At 32.8% G+C, this 17,961-nt stretch overlaps 1 protein-coding gene across 8 annotated transcripts in view; it reads left to right on the top strand.

Annotated features, from left to right (window-relative positions):
- The window catches only part of ERBIN (erbb2 interacting protein), a 119,586-nt gene that overhangs the window by 61,685 nt on the left and 39,940 nt on the right, over positions 1-17,961 (top strand). For all 8 annotated transcript variants that reach the window (XM_043489188.1, XM_043489187.1, XM_043489186.1 and 5 more), the window contains exons 5-14: positions 247-325; positions 2,423-2,512; positions 4,590-4,646; positions 8,666-8,729; positions 10,899-10,973; positions 12,762-12,906; positions 14,196-14,268; positions 14,575-14,704; positions 15,016-15,131; positions 16,588-16,657. In XM_043489188.1, coding sequence (XP_043345123.1) covers positions 247-325; positions 2,423-2,512; positions 4,590-4,646; positions 8,666-8,729; positions 10,899-10,973; positions 12,762-12,906; positions 14,196-14,268; positions 14,575-14,704; positions 15,016-15,131; positions 16,588-16,657 — 899 coding nt within the window. The remainder of the gene's footprint in view (positions 1-246; positions 326-2,422; positions 2,513-4,589; positions 4,647-8,665; positions 8,730-10,898; positions 10,974-12,761; positions 12,907-14,195; positions 14,269-14,574; positions 14,705-15,015; positions 15,132-16,587; positions 16,658-17,961) is intronic.

The raw sequence follows: 17,961 nt of genomic DNA, 5'->3' as shown, positions 1-17,961 counted from the left end.
TTTGTCGTCGTCGTTTAGTTTCTTAGTCATGTCTGATAATTAGCAGTTGTCATAAAGAGGCCAAAGAGAAGAGAGAAATTGTTGTGGAGGTGATTCTGTTTGGTTGACATTGGTGTCAGTTTATCAATATTTTACTCTGTTGATATATTTTGAATCTGTAAAGTGTACATTAATTATTAATATTGTTATGATTTTCTCCTTTGTAATAGATTCTTTACACTTAATGATTATTTGTTCATTTTCTAGGAATACAAGAGTTTCCAGAAAATATAAAAAATTGTAAAGTTTTGACAGTTGTGGAGGCCAGTGTAAATCCTATTTCCAAGTAAGTTCTTCTCCTTTGAATTATAGTTACCTATGTGAATAAAGCAACTCTGATAAAGTAGAATACTGCTTTCTACATTTGAATCAACAGTTCATATCAATCTTAAATCTATACAAAATTTTAGTTTTAGATTAAAAAGGAGCCTTTTTAATATTCTTTCCAACCCCATATATTATAAAGGTGAATCTGACATCCATACAGATAATGCAAGTGGTGTTCTCCAAGTCCCATGATTAGTTAATGTCAAAAATGAGACTAGAACCTAGGCCTTCTTAGCTCAGTGCTACTTGTGCAATATAAGAATGTCTTCACTTGCACATCCAATGTGTGGCACACTCAAACTTTTGAAAATAATAAGAAAAACTGAAAAGTCAAAAAGCTAAAAACAAAAAAAGAAAAAGCTAGATGATTGGTTGTATTATATATGAAAGGTCACACATATTCTTTTGTGATCATAATGGCTTGAAGCAGAATGCTTTCCTAGTAACAGAGCTGTTAAATTTTGAAAAAATAGAATGACAAAGCAAAAGATGAATATTGTAAAGCATAGCTTAGTATAGCTAAAATGAAAGTTGAAACCAGCTTTCACATATTACAGTAAATCCCCTACATATGAACGAGTTGCATTCTGAGAGCACATTCATAAGGCTAGTTTATTCATAAGTTAGCCTAGATACCCAATACTGTAATAGGTTTATAATACTTTCCACACAAATAATACATAAAAAACAAACAAAATGTAAAGATAACATTTTTAATCTTACAGTATAGTACCTAGAAAAATGCAGTACTACCAGCTACATCAGTGCTGCTTTTATGCTTGCTTCTGCACATCCTGGGCTTGAAATAAAGATACCGTACTACTTCTTACTGTATATAATACTCTTCAGTAAAGTACACAGAAGCACAAGCAGTTGCAGAGGACACATGCCTATGACAGTGTATTCCAGACACGTGGACTCTGATGTTTGAACCTGTAGATGCAGGTTTGCCTCTTTGAAAGCTCACAACTTCAAGGTTTGTATGTAGCGGACTTACTGTACAAACTTAACAGGTTTTTCCAAACGTAGACAAACATGTAAAGGAAAACGTGTAAAGATGATGTTTTACCTTTACCTGAAAATACTATTCTAGCATCAAGTTCTAGATGTGTAATTTCTTTTGTTAGGCAGAAGAAATAAAAGCAAAGTTATTTATAGGTTCTTATATGACCCTAAATGTCATTGAGCTTTTCATATTAGTTCTCATTTGGTCATTATAAAATTATATGATCTTTATTTGATTATTTAGGGACCAAATATTGAAATGGAAAATAATTGAAATCAATAGTTCTCAAATGGGAACAGTTTTGCTGTTAACAGTTATTTGGTAAATTCTGGAGACATTTTTTGGTTTACACAACTTGTGGTGGGCAGTGCTAGCTTCAAGTGATTTAGAGGCTAAGGTGCTAATGCAGAAGATAGCCTCCTGGCAACACAAAATTATCCAGCCCTAAAAGTCAGCTGGCTTACCAGGCAGCTCAGTGGTAAAGAATTCACTTGCCAGTGCGGGAGTTGCAGGTTCAATCTCTGGGTTGGGAAGATCCTCTGGAGAAGGAAATGGCAGCTCATTCCAGTTTTCTTGCCTGGGAAAATCCCATGGACAAAGGAGCCTGGCTGCAGTCCATGGGATCACAAGAATTGAACACGACTTAGCAACTAAGCAACAACAAAAGTCAATACTGTCAAAGTTCAGAATTCTTTATTTAGTCCTTTCAGTTTCTGGTAGATAAGGTGAATTTCAAGGGTGCCTACTGATGTCATAGTCATGTCCTAAATACATTTCTCTGTGTTGAGGTTCATTCATAGTTGACTGTTATATGCAGATTTTATCTTATTGAGACAAATACTGCTTTACTTCTTTTTTACAAAATGATGAAGATACAAACATTGAAGCTGTAACTTATTATAAAAGGTAAATCTCAATTTGAGGATCACTCATAAAAGAGATAGCTGTTATCTGTTAAGAACATCTGTTGGTTAGACTGTTTCTTCGATTTTAATAGGAGACTAAATTCTGCATATGAATTAAATTTAAATCCTGGTTTATTTTATATAGGCTTCCTGATGGATTTTCTCAGCTGTTAAACTTAACCCAGTTATATCTGAATGATGCTTTCCTTGAGTTCTTGCCAGCTAATTTTGGCAGGTAAGTTATAGTTTCTTCTAAAACCTTCTCTTGTTAGCTCTTAACAAAACTTTTGCAAAGTTTACCAAACTACAGGTTGCTTTAGCGATACTGTTAATTACAGTTTCGTGGGCTCTTCTTTTGTAATTATTTCCAAGCATTGTAGTTTTTATAGTTTCTTCAGCACTTGTTATTTTGACTTGGAATCTATTTTCCCAAATAAAACTAAGCAGTGAAAATTTAAAAGAAAAAAGTAATTTAAGAGTTGGTTTTAAAGTACTTAAGAATGAGTTTAAATTGGAATAATTTTTGTATATTTGAGGTGGAATGCTTTATTCTCAGCACTTACATATTTTTTAAATGGTCTAATTACTGGTTTATCTGTCTTCACTGGAATCGAAGTTCTAGAGAAAAGAAAAATGTGTTTCTGGGGTCCAGCCCGTTGCTCCCTCCTTAAACTTGTGCTTCTTGTTGTATTATAGTCCCTGAGTAATTTTTCTAATGAAAAGATGAATCAGTAAATGAACAGTAGGTATTAAACTATTAATGTGTTCAAATTAATTACTAGAGAAAGTGCTATCCAAATATGTGTTAATATGGCAATGTTCTTTTTTTTTCTTAAAGAGAGATGTATCATATGGTCTCACTTAAATGTGAAATCTAAAGTAACCACCGAAACCCCAACCTCATAAATACAGAGAAAAGATTGGTGTTTGCCAGAAGTGGAGTAGTGGGTAGAGATGGGCAGAATGAGTGAAGGTAGTCAAATGATACAAACCTCCAGTTTATAAAATAAATCATGGGGATGTAAGGTCATGGTGACTATAGTTAACCATACTATATTGTGTATTTGAAAGTTTCTTCAGAGAATAGATCTTAAAAGTCTTCTCAAGAAGAAGCATTTTTTTTTTTATAATTAAGTATAGTGACAGATGTTAACTAGACTTGTTCTGGTAACCATTTCCCAATGTAGTTGACCCTGGAACAATGCAGGGGGTTAGGGGTGCTGATCCTCCCAACATAGTCGAACTCTGCATGTAATTTACAGTTGGCCCTCCATATCTATAGTTCCTTAGTGTCCAGGGTTCCAAATCCATTAGATTCAACCAACCACAGATCGTGTGGTACCATAGTATTTACTATTGGGAAAAAAACTCTGTATGTGAGTGGATTCACACAATTGAAACCCATGCCTTTCAAGGGTCAACCGTGGGTTAACTTTAGCTCAAGGGGTACTCCATCTTCTGATGCCCATGTTCAACGGTCAGATGTATATACAGGTATCAAATCATTATGTTGTATACCTGAAACTAACAAAATGTTGTTTGTTATTTGTACTTCAATAAAGAAAAATGAATTTGGGGCATTGTTGTATCCCAGTGAACTGTGGGACCCACATTATAATACTTTGTATTTTTATATACATACACATATATATGGATCTATGTACACACATATATACATACATTTCATGTACTTGTTAGATTTCTGTGTCTGGCATTTGGACCACTTTTTTAAATTGAAATATATTTGGCATGTAACACTCTGTAAAGTTTAAAGTATATACCCTGTTGACTTGATATGTTGTATATTATAATATGGTTGCCACTTGTAGCATTAGCAAGCACTTCTGGACCAGTACTTCTGCTCATTTATCCTCTAATTTTATTGGAACGTGCATCACTGAAGTGCCAGAGGATTTCTCCCTTTCCATGTCCTGTTGTGTTTCTTTATTTTCTCTCTCAGACCTCAACTCTAGACTTAAATTATTATTCTCTAATCTACTAATGACTAATAATTTGGGGGAGGATTTCATTAAAATGCAGGAAGTTTATTAGGATTGACATTAGGGGACCATTACTTTGTGCTTCGGATATGTTTAGAAATATTTACTGCAGCTTCTCCCCCATTAATTCTGAAGAGCAAAACTCGTCTTTTCTGTCTTTATATTTTTGTGCAATTTTTAACACTGGATTCTACACATTGTAATTACACAATAAATATTGGTTGCTTTAAAACTTTAGAGGATGACATTAATTCATTAATTAAATTCTTCATCTTTGTCATAGGTGCTTGATTTATTTTATTTGTTTTGCAGATTAACTAAACTCCAAATATTAGAACTTAGAGAAAACCAGTTGAAAATGTTGCCAAAGTAAGTAAAGGTGTTATCTTTTCCAAAATTTAGTTCAGCATTTTAAATTCTTAGAGAAATATTAATTTTCTATTATCTAAAATATGAGTACAAATTATTTTAAAAGACTGACATTTGTGGTCATTGTATTTAAATTAGTGGTGTTCAATATAACAATCTATACATCTCTTAGTATTTATTAGTGATTTCATAGCTTTCTGGAACTCAGTCTTATGTGACAAAAGTCAAAACCACGTAAAGCCCACCTAAGTCCCAAATAAAGGTCTCCATTTCTATACTACAGTTCTTTCTTAGTACTCCTTAGAGAGATCCATAAAGTCTTCCGTGTGAAGTCTGATAACTCTAGTTCTCAGAACTTGTATGGTTTAGTCAGTTGTAAATTAGAAATGGGATGGAAGGCCCCCTACTGGTAAGCTAAAATCAGGAGGAGATGACAGTCCAAGAGCAAAAAAGAAAATGAAAACAGATCTACAGCCTCAAAATGCACGTCTGTGTCCTATATTGAAGATATATCTTAAAACATCCTGATTCACTACTGCGTTTTTATAGTTTAGGCAGTGGCAAGCTACAGACTGGTTAAATTTGGCCCAGTGCCTATTTTTTCCTAAATAAATTGCATTAGAAGCTCATTCATTTCATTCACTCTCATGTTGTTAATAGCTGCTTTTGCTCTACGGTGGTAGAGTCAAGTAGTTGTGACAGAGACTGTATGCAGAGCTTAAAATATGTGACCTTTACAGAAAACTTCCCAGTCTCCTGTTGCAATTTATTTGTCAAGAGTTGTCACCTCTTGATAGAAGCATCTCCCATTTTCCAGGAGTTAGTTGTTCTGTGTACTCAACTTCTGTAGCATCTTGTTTATATCAGTTATGACATTTACCACATTAGTCTAATTTTTAAAATGCATTTTACTCTCTTCCTACCTGGCTAGCATATTCTCATGTGCACATGTACTTGATCCTTCTTCTTCCCCACTCCAACCCATGAGTATAAATCTCTGAGGGCAAGAAGGTACATGGTTTTGATTCCCAAAAGACTGGAATGATTACAGTGTATATTGTTGGTTGTTAGTATAAATTAAAATGAGAATTATCCTTATTAAAATTCAAAAAGGTTTGACTTTTTGGAGATTTGGTATTGGCATTGATGAATCATTAGCTCAGAACTTGACTGTTAAGAGATTTGAATAATAAGGGTATAAACTGTTTACTGAAATAGCTAAGCCTACAGTTAATACGGTGTCTCTGATATCATAGGTAATTCACTTATTTTATCTCCTTATATTTTAATTTTTTTTCTTATATTTTAATTTTAACCTCAGATTGGACTCTCTCATGTATTTGCATATGTAATTCTTTATTGCTTTTTTAAAGACATGTTTACAATATATGAGGCCTCATAAATTAAAAAGAGGCCATGGTTTTATGTGTCAGGAAAGTCATGTGCATTCAGGTTATGTGAGTAGATCTTTTTTGTGTGTGTGTGTGAGTAGATCTTTTTATGATCAAAGATTCGAACAGTGAAAAAGCTGTTTTAAGTATATAGTTCAGTGAAATTTAATACCATGTTAATCCTGGAGGGCCCAGTACCAAAAACACAAATGATGTATATTTTCCATCTGAGACAGGAGAAGAGAAGGTAAAAATGAGTTAAATATGAAGAAAGTTTAGAGATAAGCAGGAGGAAATTTGAGGGATGGTTGCTTTTACTTTCTCCTTGAAGTAGGAAGCTGGATCTTAAATGAAGTAGGACCAGATATGCCCATGTTAGCTATAGCAAGTTGAGATGGAGACACTTTTAAAATTTTACAATGTATTTCCTCTTTTTTATTACATATCTGTGTCATTTGTGTTTTCCTAAATCAGTTTTAAAACTTAGATTTTTAAGGATATTGTTTGTAATTAAGTTTTCCAGTGTAAAATTTTTTATACCCTTTTAGAAAAATAATTTACCCTTGTTGATATAAAGTGAATTGCTACATGAGAATTTCTGTGTTATCATTATAACAATATTGAATTAAGAAAAATAGAGCCATATTTTAAGTCTTACTCCCTCCACACAGCTCTCTTTACCTTTCTCACATATCAACCTGGTGTAATACTATGGACATAGGAATTAGTATCTAATCTTTCTTGAGAAAGATCCTGGAAACACCTTTTCACTTTGTAATAAAGCAAATTGGAACTGAATTACAGGTTTTCTGGACAAAGACGGATATGAGTAAAGGAAGTCAAATTTTTATAGCTCATAGAACCTGAAAATAGGCACTCAGAAAATCAAAGTTAAATAAAGCAACTTTGAGAAAAATTGGTACTGGGAGATGAATTAAATTAAAGGAGTGTTGATAAAATGGCATATTTAAAATGAAAGGGTTTGGGAAAATTAGCTTTCTGTAATATTAGGTGAGTAACATAATAATTGGGCTTCCCAGGTGGCGCTAGTGGTAAAGAACCTGCCTGCCATGCAGGTAGACATAAGAGACCCAGGTTTGGCCCCTGGGCCAGGAAGATATCCTGAAGAAGGAAATGGCAACCCATTCCAATATTCTTGCCTGGAGAATCCCATGGACAGAGGAGCCTGGGTCCATAGGTCGCACAGAGTTGGACACGACTGAAGTGGCTTAGCATGCATGCACAACATAATACATTGCTTTACAATTATTATATATATATATTTTTTTTCACTAAAAAGCCAGAGAGATTTAAGCTGATTTTGTCTTACTTTCTATTACGAATTTGTTGAATGTCAAGAGAAGATAGAAATAATATGTGTTCTTATGTCATAATTTAAGGAGTCTGTTGGTTTTTAATGATGTTAATTTCCCAGTTAACACACTGATATATTGATATTATAATGATTGTATTTTGCCATATGCAAAAAAGATTTAATATAGTTCCTAAGGAGTTCCCTAGTGTAGTCTGTGGTTAGGATTCAGCACTTTTACTGCTGTTGCCAGGGTTCAGTCGCTGGTCAGGGAACCTCCTGCAGGCCATGTGGGATGGTGCGCCCCCCAATTTTTTTTAATTTAATGTAGTTCCTTAACTGGGTACCTGGTAGCAATCTATTAAATATTAGGTTTTTCTAAAAATAATAATTTAAGAGTATAAATTATATATTTATAATATATATAAATATATTTGAATTATATATTTGAATAAAAATATATTTGAATTAATTAACAGTTCAGTTAAGAAGTTACTGAAGGAATGTAAAATACAACTTAATTTATTTCATCATGAAATCAGTTTGTACATTCAGGTTTCTGTAACGGCAGAGAACTGTTGGTATTGAGTTGAAAGTTTGAAAATGGTATATTGTAGCTTTAATTTCAAATAAATACAGTCTCCTAATTATATTTTTGATTCATGTAAAACTTTGTTGTGAATTGTATTTAATTTGAAAATGTGGAGAACAATGTAATATTTACTGTTCTTGGAATTTTCAGTTAATTATCTTAAAGTTTTTTACAAATACACCATCAGTCTTGAAAAATGGTAGTAATTAATATGAAGCTACCTAACAATCTAATCATTAGTTGATTTATACTATCTGAGAAGTTATTCTGTGAAAAAAACAAAAAATGAAAAGTCAGTTACTGGCATTCTGGACTGTGTAATTACTGCAATTACTTCTTAAGAATATAAATAACCTAGGATTTCCCTGACGGCCCGGTGTTTTAAGACTCCACACTTCCAATACAGGGGGTGCAGGCTCAATCTCTGGTTGGGGAGCTAAGATCCCATATACTGTGTGGCATGGCCAAAAAGTAAAATAAAAAAGGATAGAAATAACCTGAAGAGAATTAACCAAAGAAGAAATAACCAAAATCAGAGAATAATTAATAACTTATTTCATTTTTATTTAGAAATTAAATCTGACTTATTTCTTAGAAAATCATTATTTTTATTTTGTCAACATTTGAAAGCCTGTATGTTACTAGGTAATACATAAGAATATTTTACAAGTTTCCTTGTTGTTATTTTTGTATACTTAATTCCTTATTACTCCATTGTGCATAGAACCATGAATAGACTGACCCAGCTGGAAAGACTGGACTTGGGAAGTAATGAATTCACAGAAGTGGTAAGTTCTCACCAGCCTTACTATCCATAAGTCATTCATTTGATCAAGAAAAAAATGTGAAAATTAAGGTATTTATTTCTTTGCATTTTTAAAGTATAAAATCAGATAAAGATAGACACATATTTTAGAGAGACAAGATATAAAAGTTTTTGACAGGATAATTAAACAGATAACAACATCTAATAGGAGTGAGGGTAAAAATGTAAAATTAATGAGAAGCCCATGGAAAAGGTAATTAAAAGTTTTTGGCACAGAAAGTAGAAATTCTGAAAGATTATAAGGGAAAAGCTTTCATCAGACTAGAATGCATCAGGAAAAGAACTTGAGTCAAAAATAACTTCATGGGAATATTGCTTAGGAATTTATTCAGTGGTAGTATACTTCTCTATAATTTTACTTAATAGCTAAAAGAAAAACATTGAATGAAACAACTGTTATTTTCGAGTTGATAATGAGACGTCTGGATTGTGTTTTTGCTTTGTTTCCAAAGTAGTATGCTGAATCAAAAAGAAAATAATATAAGCAATTTGTTGTCTTCAGTCATTGCTCCAAGAGAACTCAGATAATAAGCTAGATATTTGTTTTTTGAAGAAAAGCTCGTTAACTTGAAAAATCATCATTAAAAATTTTACACTATGTTTACAAGTTTTTTTTTTTTTTTAATTGTTGCAAGTTTCAAGTGCTAGTCTCAAGAACAAGAGTTTCTCAGCACTGGTGCTGCATAATTGTCCTGTGGGACAATTATTAGCTCACTAAATAGCTTTTCAGCTGAAGTCACTGGAGGAGCATGGTGGTTTTGGGTATCTCATATTTTTTCTAAAATACTATCCTTCATATTCTGTATTTTAATTGAAGCTGATATATGATGACTCTTACTGTTTTGTAGATGTTTTTACTCTTTTTTAAACAATGCATGTTCTGTGCTTTGTAAATTATCTGTTACATATTTTCTCAGTGTTTTGTCTTTACATGTATTAATCTATTGCCATATTAACTATTTTAAGTTTCTAAATTGCTGTTAATTTTATAAATCAGAGCAGAATTCAAAATCATTAAATTTTGGACCATTTCCTTCTTCAAGCATTACACATTTTAAAAAAAATTACTATTACGGTTGTAACAGATAATGCACAAAAGGGGCTTCCTAGGTGGCTCAGTGGTAAAGAATCTGTCTGCCAGTGCAGGAGACCGCGAGTTCAATTCCTGGGGTGGGAAGATCCCCTGGAGAAGGAAACAGCAACCCACTGCAGTATTCTTGCCTGGGAAATCCCATGGACAGAGGAACCTGGCAGGCTACAGTCCATAGGGTCACAAAGAGTCGGACACAGCTGAGCACACACACATTCAAAGCACAAAGAGAGAGATTTTTAATCCAAGTTAAACCTAGAATTCTTACTTATATGTTAACAGTAAATCTAAATGACATGCCTTGTATGTGTTACTTGTGTTATAGTGATAAGATATGATGACACCTCAATGCCATCATACTGTCAATGATTGGACACAGGTTTGTGGGTTAACAGAAATATCTTTAAAGGATTCATTCAGAAGAGCCTCCAGGGGTGAATAACCTAAGGGTAAATTTTGCCTGAATACCAAGTCCACTAAGTAACTTTAATTTTTTGGTCCTCAACATTTTATTATAAACAGCATTCTACTATGTAATTACTAGAAGTTTAAAATAACACAATAGGTTTATCATATGATTATGCCTTGGTTTACTTACTTTTCCTTATTATTGGGCTTTTAAGATGTAGCTTGCCTTATTTCTTTCTTCCCCCCTCTTAGTCAACAGGGAATAGCTTTTTTTTAAGATTTCCTAAAAGTCTACATCTTTTTGTGGAGAATGATTGAGAGTATACTTTGATTGTATTCTTGAAAGTAATGGATCTTACTAATTGTGTAAATACTTTAACCTGTTATGTAATCAAAAGCTTAATTTATACAATCTGCTATTATGGAATGTCTTAAGTAATATTTGTGTAATAATTATAACACAGTGGAAAGACTTGAGTTTTGGCTCTGCTTTTTTCCCCTTGTAATTTTAAAAAAAATGTCTTTAAAACTGAAAGTTATTATTAAAGTAGAAATACCCAGGGGAGCTTCTTTTGCCAAATAAATACATTCAAGTAAATTAATGTATCTCCCCCTCCACTTCCATCTAAACAGCCTGAAGTACTTGAGCAGCTAAGTGGATTGAAAGAATTTTGGATGGATGGTAATAGACTGACTTTTATTCCAGGGGTATGTATATCAAATTTTAAAGACTTTGCTTATTGCTGTCTGTCTTTCTCATTTTTACAGATCATATGTTTTTAAGTACGATTAATCAATTTAAAATGATTATTCTTAATACTGTTAGATAGAAGCAAATTATATTTTTTTATCATCAATACTTTTTTTTTTAACTATGTTGTGTTTTAGGTGTACAATAAAGTGAGTCAGTTATACATATTCATATATCCACTCTTTTTTAGACGCATTTCCCACGTAGGTCATTACAGGGTATTGAGTAGAGTTGCCTGTGCTCTATAGCAGGTCCTGATTAGTTACGTGTTTTGTATATAGTAGTGTGTGTATGTCAATCCAGATCTCCTGATTGATCCCTTGGCCCCTTTCCCCTTGGTAGCCATAAGTTTGTTTTCTACATCTGTAACTCTTTCTGTTTTGTAAATAGGCTCATTTGTACCATTTTTTCTTTTTTTTAGATTCCACATACAAGTGATATCATACGACATTTGTCTTTCTTTAACTTACTTCACTCATTGTGACAGTATCTAGGTTCATCCACGTTGCTGCAAATGACATTATTTCATTCTTTTTGATCGCTGAGTAATATTCCATTGTATATATGTACAACATCTTTATCCATTGCTCTGTCGATAGACATTTAGGTTGCTTCCATGTCTTGGCTATTGTAAATAGTGCAGTAAAGTTTGGGGTGCATGTATCTTTTTGAATTGTGGTTTTCTCCAGATATATGCCCAGGAGTGGGATTGCTGGATCATATTGTAGTTCTATATTTAGTATTTTAAGGAACCTCCATAGTGTTCTCCATAATGGTTGTACCAATTTACATTTCCATCAGCAGTGTATAAGGGCTCCCTTTTCTCCACACCTTTTCCAGCATTTATTATTTATAGATTTTTTTTAATGATGGCCATTCTGACTGTATGTGAGGTGATACTCATTGTAATTTTCATTTTCATTTCTCTGATAATTAATGATGTCAGGCGTCTTTTCATATGCCTTTTAACCATCTGTATGACTTCTTTGGAGAAATGTCTATTGAGATCTTCCACGCATTTTTTGATTGGGTTTGTCAACACATTCTTGATTAAAATTTTTATATTTCTCTAATAAATTTTTGTAAAACACAGTTGACTTGTGTACAACTCAGGGATTAGGGGCACCAACCCTTTACACAGTGAAAAAAATCTGTGTGTGTAATTTATAGTCACCTTTCCCTGTTTGAAATTCCTCATAACAAGGATTCCTCCTCAGGGTCTGATGTTCTGCATCTACAGATTGAACCAACTACAATGGAGTACTGTAGTATTTACTGTTGAAAAAAATCCATGTGTAAATGGGTCTGTGAAGTTCTGTGTTGTTCAAGGGTCAACTTTAAGTCTCTTTCTAATGTCATGGAGCATGTCCTTCCCAGGGGTTGCAGTTGAGCTTATATCCTGTTTCATTTTGCCCAGGGAATTGTTGAAATAGGCTATTTTAGCAGCTGACAATTGTGTTCATTCTCAGACCTAAAGCCATATGAATCCCCATATGTGCTAACTCCCTTGCAAATGGTGGGCAACTAAATTCCCAAAGAAAATTATGTACTTGTCACTCTGCTAGGATAAAATAGTAGGGGCTCTTAGCTTTTACTGACTGTATCACTAATGGCATTAAAAAATATGAATCCTCTCATATAAACATTTAATTATAAATTATAATTTGTCACTAAGTTTCTTATCTAAACTTTCCACAAACTGCTATTGACAGAGTCCTTAGATTTCCTTTTTTTTTAACTTACAGTTTATTGGTAGTTTGAAACAGCTCACATATTTGGATATTTCTAAAAATAATATTGAGATGGTTGAAGAAGGAATTTCAGGATGTGAAAACCTTCAAGATCTCCTATTATCAAGCAATTCACTTCAACAACTGCCAGAGACTATTGGTTTGTATTGATTTCTAATTCATGTGATTAAAACTAGTATACAATCTGAGAAACTTATTGCCATTGCTTGATTCAAAGCTTCCATATATCAAATTTTATTTATGAGATAGTTTTACTGTATTCTGAAGTCACAGATCCTATTTGAATTTTTCCTGTTGTGATCAGTTACTCAGTTTACTCTTTTGTTGACATTACTGTTTTTCTTTAAGGAAATACCATTTTTATCACTGTAATAAAGTTTGAATTCTTTAAAAGAGATTAATTTACCCAAATTCGCTTTAACTCTTGATTATGGCCCTTACCTACTAACTTTTTCCTATCTTAACTTCATTTTATACTTACAGGAAGACAGCCAGATGAGCAAAATCCTTTGAAAATTTTACGGTTGACCCTTCAGCAGTGATGGTGGTTAGGGGGCCAACCTTCTGCAGTGGGAAAATCTCATATAGTTTATAAATGTACTTTTGTATTCACATTTACTTCCTCCCTATCCATGGTTCTGCATCTCTGTATTCAACCAACTGTGGGTCATGTAGTACTGTAGTAGTAAAGTGAAAAAAGTTCACATACATGTAAGTGGATCCATACACTTCAAACCTGTGTTGTTCAAGGGTCAGCTGTATTTATGTAGTTACTTACCTGGTGGTGCATCAAGGGAATTGAATTATCAAAAACCAAAAACTTACATATTGGCATCTTCATGATGTTTGAATATAAAAATCAGAAATATTTTTACATATTTTTCAATTGAATTACATAACTGTTATAGCTCAGGTTGTGTTTTGCAAATCTACTATAATTTTTCCAACACTTTTTATTTTAAATTAAACTCCATTTTTATTGTTTTAGGATTTAGTACACTTAAAGTATGCAGAATAGCTTGTTAAACTCTTAAGAAAACTCCCTTAGGACTACCACTTCTTTAATCTTTGATACCATAAGTTTGTGCTGTGTATCCTCAATGTGATGTCACAGAATTGTTTCAAGGAGCATGGCTACAACAGTGAGCAGTGGAGACAAAAAGTACATACTCTTTATGAAGCTTACATTTTAGTGAGGCCTAAATGGATAAGTATACACTAATGTTAAGGGAGAATACGTATGTGAAAATTGTAAATGCTGGGTAAGGGCATGGAGAGATGATAGGGTTGGGGTGGTGTCTCTATTAGATAGCTTGGCTTTTTAAAAGTTCTTTATGATTCATGTTAAATGTAATATGTGGCTGACTTGACTGTTGATTGACTTCTAGTTCAAGATGAAAAATTGTTTATTATTTCTTCCCTTAATAGGTTCATTGAAGAATGTAACAACTCTTAAAGTAGATGAAAATCAGTTAATGTATCTACCAGACTCTATAGGAGGGTAAGATTTTTGTGTATTAAAAGAACCAGAAGATTTTTCTTTCAGTTCAGCATCCCATATAATTTTTCAGATAATTGTTAACATCAATAGGAGAGTCTAAAAACATTTAAATAAGCAATTGGCTGCAGGTTGGGTTTATTTATAATCAAGATAGGCCAGTTTTTCTACAGGTGAACTTTAGCTTAGTAGAAATAGATTTTCTTCTAGATTAGTTAAAGTCAAGTTCAAACGGTCATATGTTCTTGAGTTTTGGATTATATACAGGAAATTTTTTGTTAAAATATGTGTTTTCTTTTTTAATTAAAGGTTAGTATCAATAGAAGAACTGGATTGTAGCTTCAATGAACTTGAAGCTTTGCCTTCATCTATTGGGCAGCTTACTAATATAAGAACCTTTGCTGCGGATCATAATTACTTACAACAGTTACCCCCAGAGGTACTGTATTTACATTTTATTTTGAATTTTTATTTTTTATAATTATTAATTATAGGTGTCCAGTGTGGTTTTCTTTAGTTTCTTTCAGAGATAATTATGTAACTAAGTTATGTATTTTCTGGATAATAATTAGTTATATTGATTTGCTAATACTTTTATTCATATGTGAAAGTCAATAATTGAAAAGGAAAAATGTAATTACTTTTATACATGAGAAGAGTACTTTTATTACTTTTGAAAATGATACTTCACTTACATTTATTAAGCAGTAGGCTAAAGTTTTAATCAATAATTCTCTGTTTCTCTTTCAGATTGGAAGTTGGAAAAATATAACTGTGCTATTTCTCCATTCTAATAAACTTGAGACACTTCCAGAGGAAATGGGTGATATGCAGAAATTAAAAGTCATTAATTTGAGTGACAATAGGTTTGTAACAGTGTAATTCATCGTTTGGCTTATAGAAGACATCTATTGGATGAAATTAAAGTTCCATTATATGTGATAGAAAATCTAATACATGTTTTTCTTTGCATATCTAGTTTTGGGTTTTGTGTAGAATTTTCATTTGAAAGACTGATTTTACCTGATGTTAATTATCATACAGTGATTGTTATGGTTTATTTTATGTTGACTTTTGCTGTATAGTCTTAATCATCTTATGATAGCCATTTTTATTCCTAAAGTCAGATTTTTGCTTTAATACAGCTGTTGAACAAAGCAGCTTTTAATCTTACCTACTCCTTGTATTAATCTGGGCAGACATGTGACTAGACACCCACTCAAATAATTTGGACAACACAGCCAAGGTACAAAGCAAATAGATCACTAGGGATGCTAAATTGAAGCAATGTTTAAGTTAAGAACAAATGTCTATAATTTTTTCTGGTGTAAAGAGGCTAATAGTGGTAAAAGAATATTTGTAGAGCATTTTTATGTTTTGTTCTTGTTGTATCTTAAAAATACTCAAAACAGCCCTAATAATAAAACAGGTATTCCCATTTTATGGAGGGGAGAAAATTAAGACTCAGATTTAAGGTGATTCACATTGCTTATAAAAGAGAGCTTTTAGTGTAAACTTGGTTTTCTGACTAGGGTATTCAGACTGTTCACACCTTCCTCCTTTTAAATTGTTAATTATAGCTATGCAGTGTGGTTTTAAACTAAATCCCTTTTAAAATTAAATTCTTTCAGCTCATACTTTATACCCTAAAACTAGAGCCCTAAGTTCCAACACCTTGAGTTTCAGAGACCTAGATTCCCTAGGTTCCTTTGAAATTAGGTATAGAAGAATAGATAAACATAAGATGGAAAGTTTAAGTAGTCATTTTGTTTTAAACAGGGTCCTGTTTCAAGTTAGCATTCTACTAAATATCTCCGTTACTCAATTTTCACTCATTATAATGTTAAAATAGTCTTGCATATGGAAGTGCTGGCTCACAGTGAAATAAAAAGAGTGCCATATTTATAACATAAACTCTTATTAAGAGTGGTTCCTATAGCAATTTGTTCTCTCTAAATGCAAATAAAACATCCAAATCAATTTTATGAAACATTGTTTAATTTGTCCTTGCCTTTGCATTAAAGTATGGATAGTTGCTAGATTTTCCTAGGTAATTTTTTTGAGGTTATTAAATTATCCAATTTCCCCCCCCAATCAAATTGACTCAATGGAAGATTTGTATTTTTAAAATTAATTCTTATAAAATTGGATAGTATTATGTCCTATTCAAAGACTGATAATTGATTTTCTCCTGAATTAAATGTTTTTCTCCTATTTTCATATGCAATAACATAGCATTATTTAGAAGACCATTAGATCCAGTTCTCATTTTAACGTTTCTCATTTTTAAAGTTTAATTTTTGTTTGCATTTTTTCCCACAGATTAAAAAATTTGCCCTTTAGCTTTACAAAGCTACAGCAATTGACTGCTATGTGGCTCTCAGATAATCAGGTAGGCATTCTGATTTTGTAAATTGATTATGCATTCTCATTTATTTAGGACTATTTAAGAGTAGTTCTAATCTGATACACATGTAAAAACATACAGATGCAGATCATTTTTGTGAAATATGTGTAGATTTATGAAGTCCTTTTTGGCCTGACTTCTCCTAAATCTGTAAAAAGGTAGATTAGGACAAAATCCTCCCTAAATTTTAATGTTTTTATAGAGACTCTCTGTGGTTTATATCTGTATACATTTGATAATTTAAATTATATTTCTAATCAAACAATTTGACAAACCTTAGAGAAGTATTTCTAACGAATTAAGAGTTGTTCCTTGAACTTTTCTTTGACAGACATTTATTGAAAACTTATAGTAGGACGTGAATGACTCTGGGAGCCGGAGTTATACTGATGAAGCAGATAGAATCTTCTTACATTCTCATTGAGTTTACATTCTCATGGGAAGCACTCGAGACAAATTAATAACTAAGTAATAATATTTCAGAACTACAGAGAAAGAGTTTGCTAGGCGTTGGAAAAGTAGCAAGGTTGGAGTAAATATACTATTTTAAATCGAGTGATTTAGGAAATACCTGTCTGAAGAAGGGAACAGTAGAGCAGTTTCTCAAATGAAATTAAGAGCGAGCCACAATGTGAGTTGGGTGAGGGGTACATTTAAAGACTACTAAGAATAAAGATGCCAGTACTGGAATGAGCTCAGTGTGACCGAGGAACAGATGAAAGGCCAGAGAACTGGAGTGTAGTGAGCAAGGGAGAGACGTATATAGTTAGATCTGGGGAGGGAGACTGAGGTTAGGTCCCCTGGGACCTTGTAGGCATACTAATCCCTTGGGGTTTCACCCTGAGGTAGAAAGAAATCTGTTGAAGTATTTCATTCCAGGAAATAATGAGATATGATTTACATTTTTAAAAGATCATTCTGGCTGCTTTGTGAAGAATGGACTGTGGGTGCTGAGGGTGAGGGTGGGATATTCTGTATTGGAAGCAAAAGTTAAATAAGAAAGCTATTGCAGTTAGTTTAGAAGGACATGTTGCTGGATTTCACCTAATAGGATAAGAGTGGAGATTGTGAGGAGAGCTCCAATTTGGGATGCATTTTTAAGAAAGCTGTTGCCAGAGGGACTTCCTGATGGACTCAATGTGGAACTTCAGAGAAAGAACTGAAACAGTATGACTTTTAGGTTTTTAACCTAACGAAGTACAATATTGGAGTTGCCATTTTCTGAGATAGGAAAGATGGGGGAGGAGTATGTTTGGGGATAAACTTAATAGTTTGATTTTATGAACGTC

Source organism: Cervus canadensis, chromosome 16 (genome assembly GCF_019320065.1).
Source record: "Cervus canadensis isolate Bull #8, Minnesota chromosome 16, ASM1932006v1, whole genome shotgun sequence".
NCBI lineage: Eukaryota > Metazoa > Chordata > Mammalia > Artiodactyla > Cervidae > Cervus > Cervus canadensis.
This window is presented reverse-complemented; position numbering and strand designations above follow the sequence as displayed.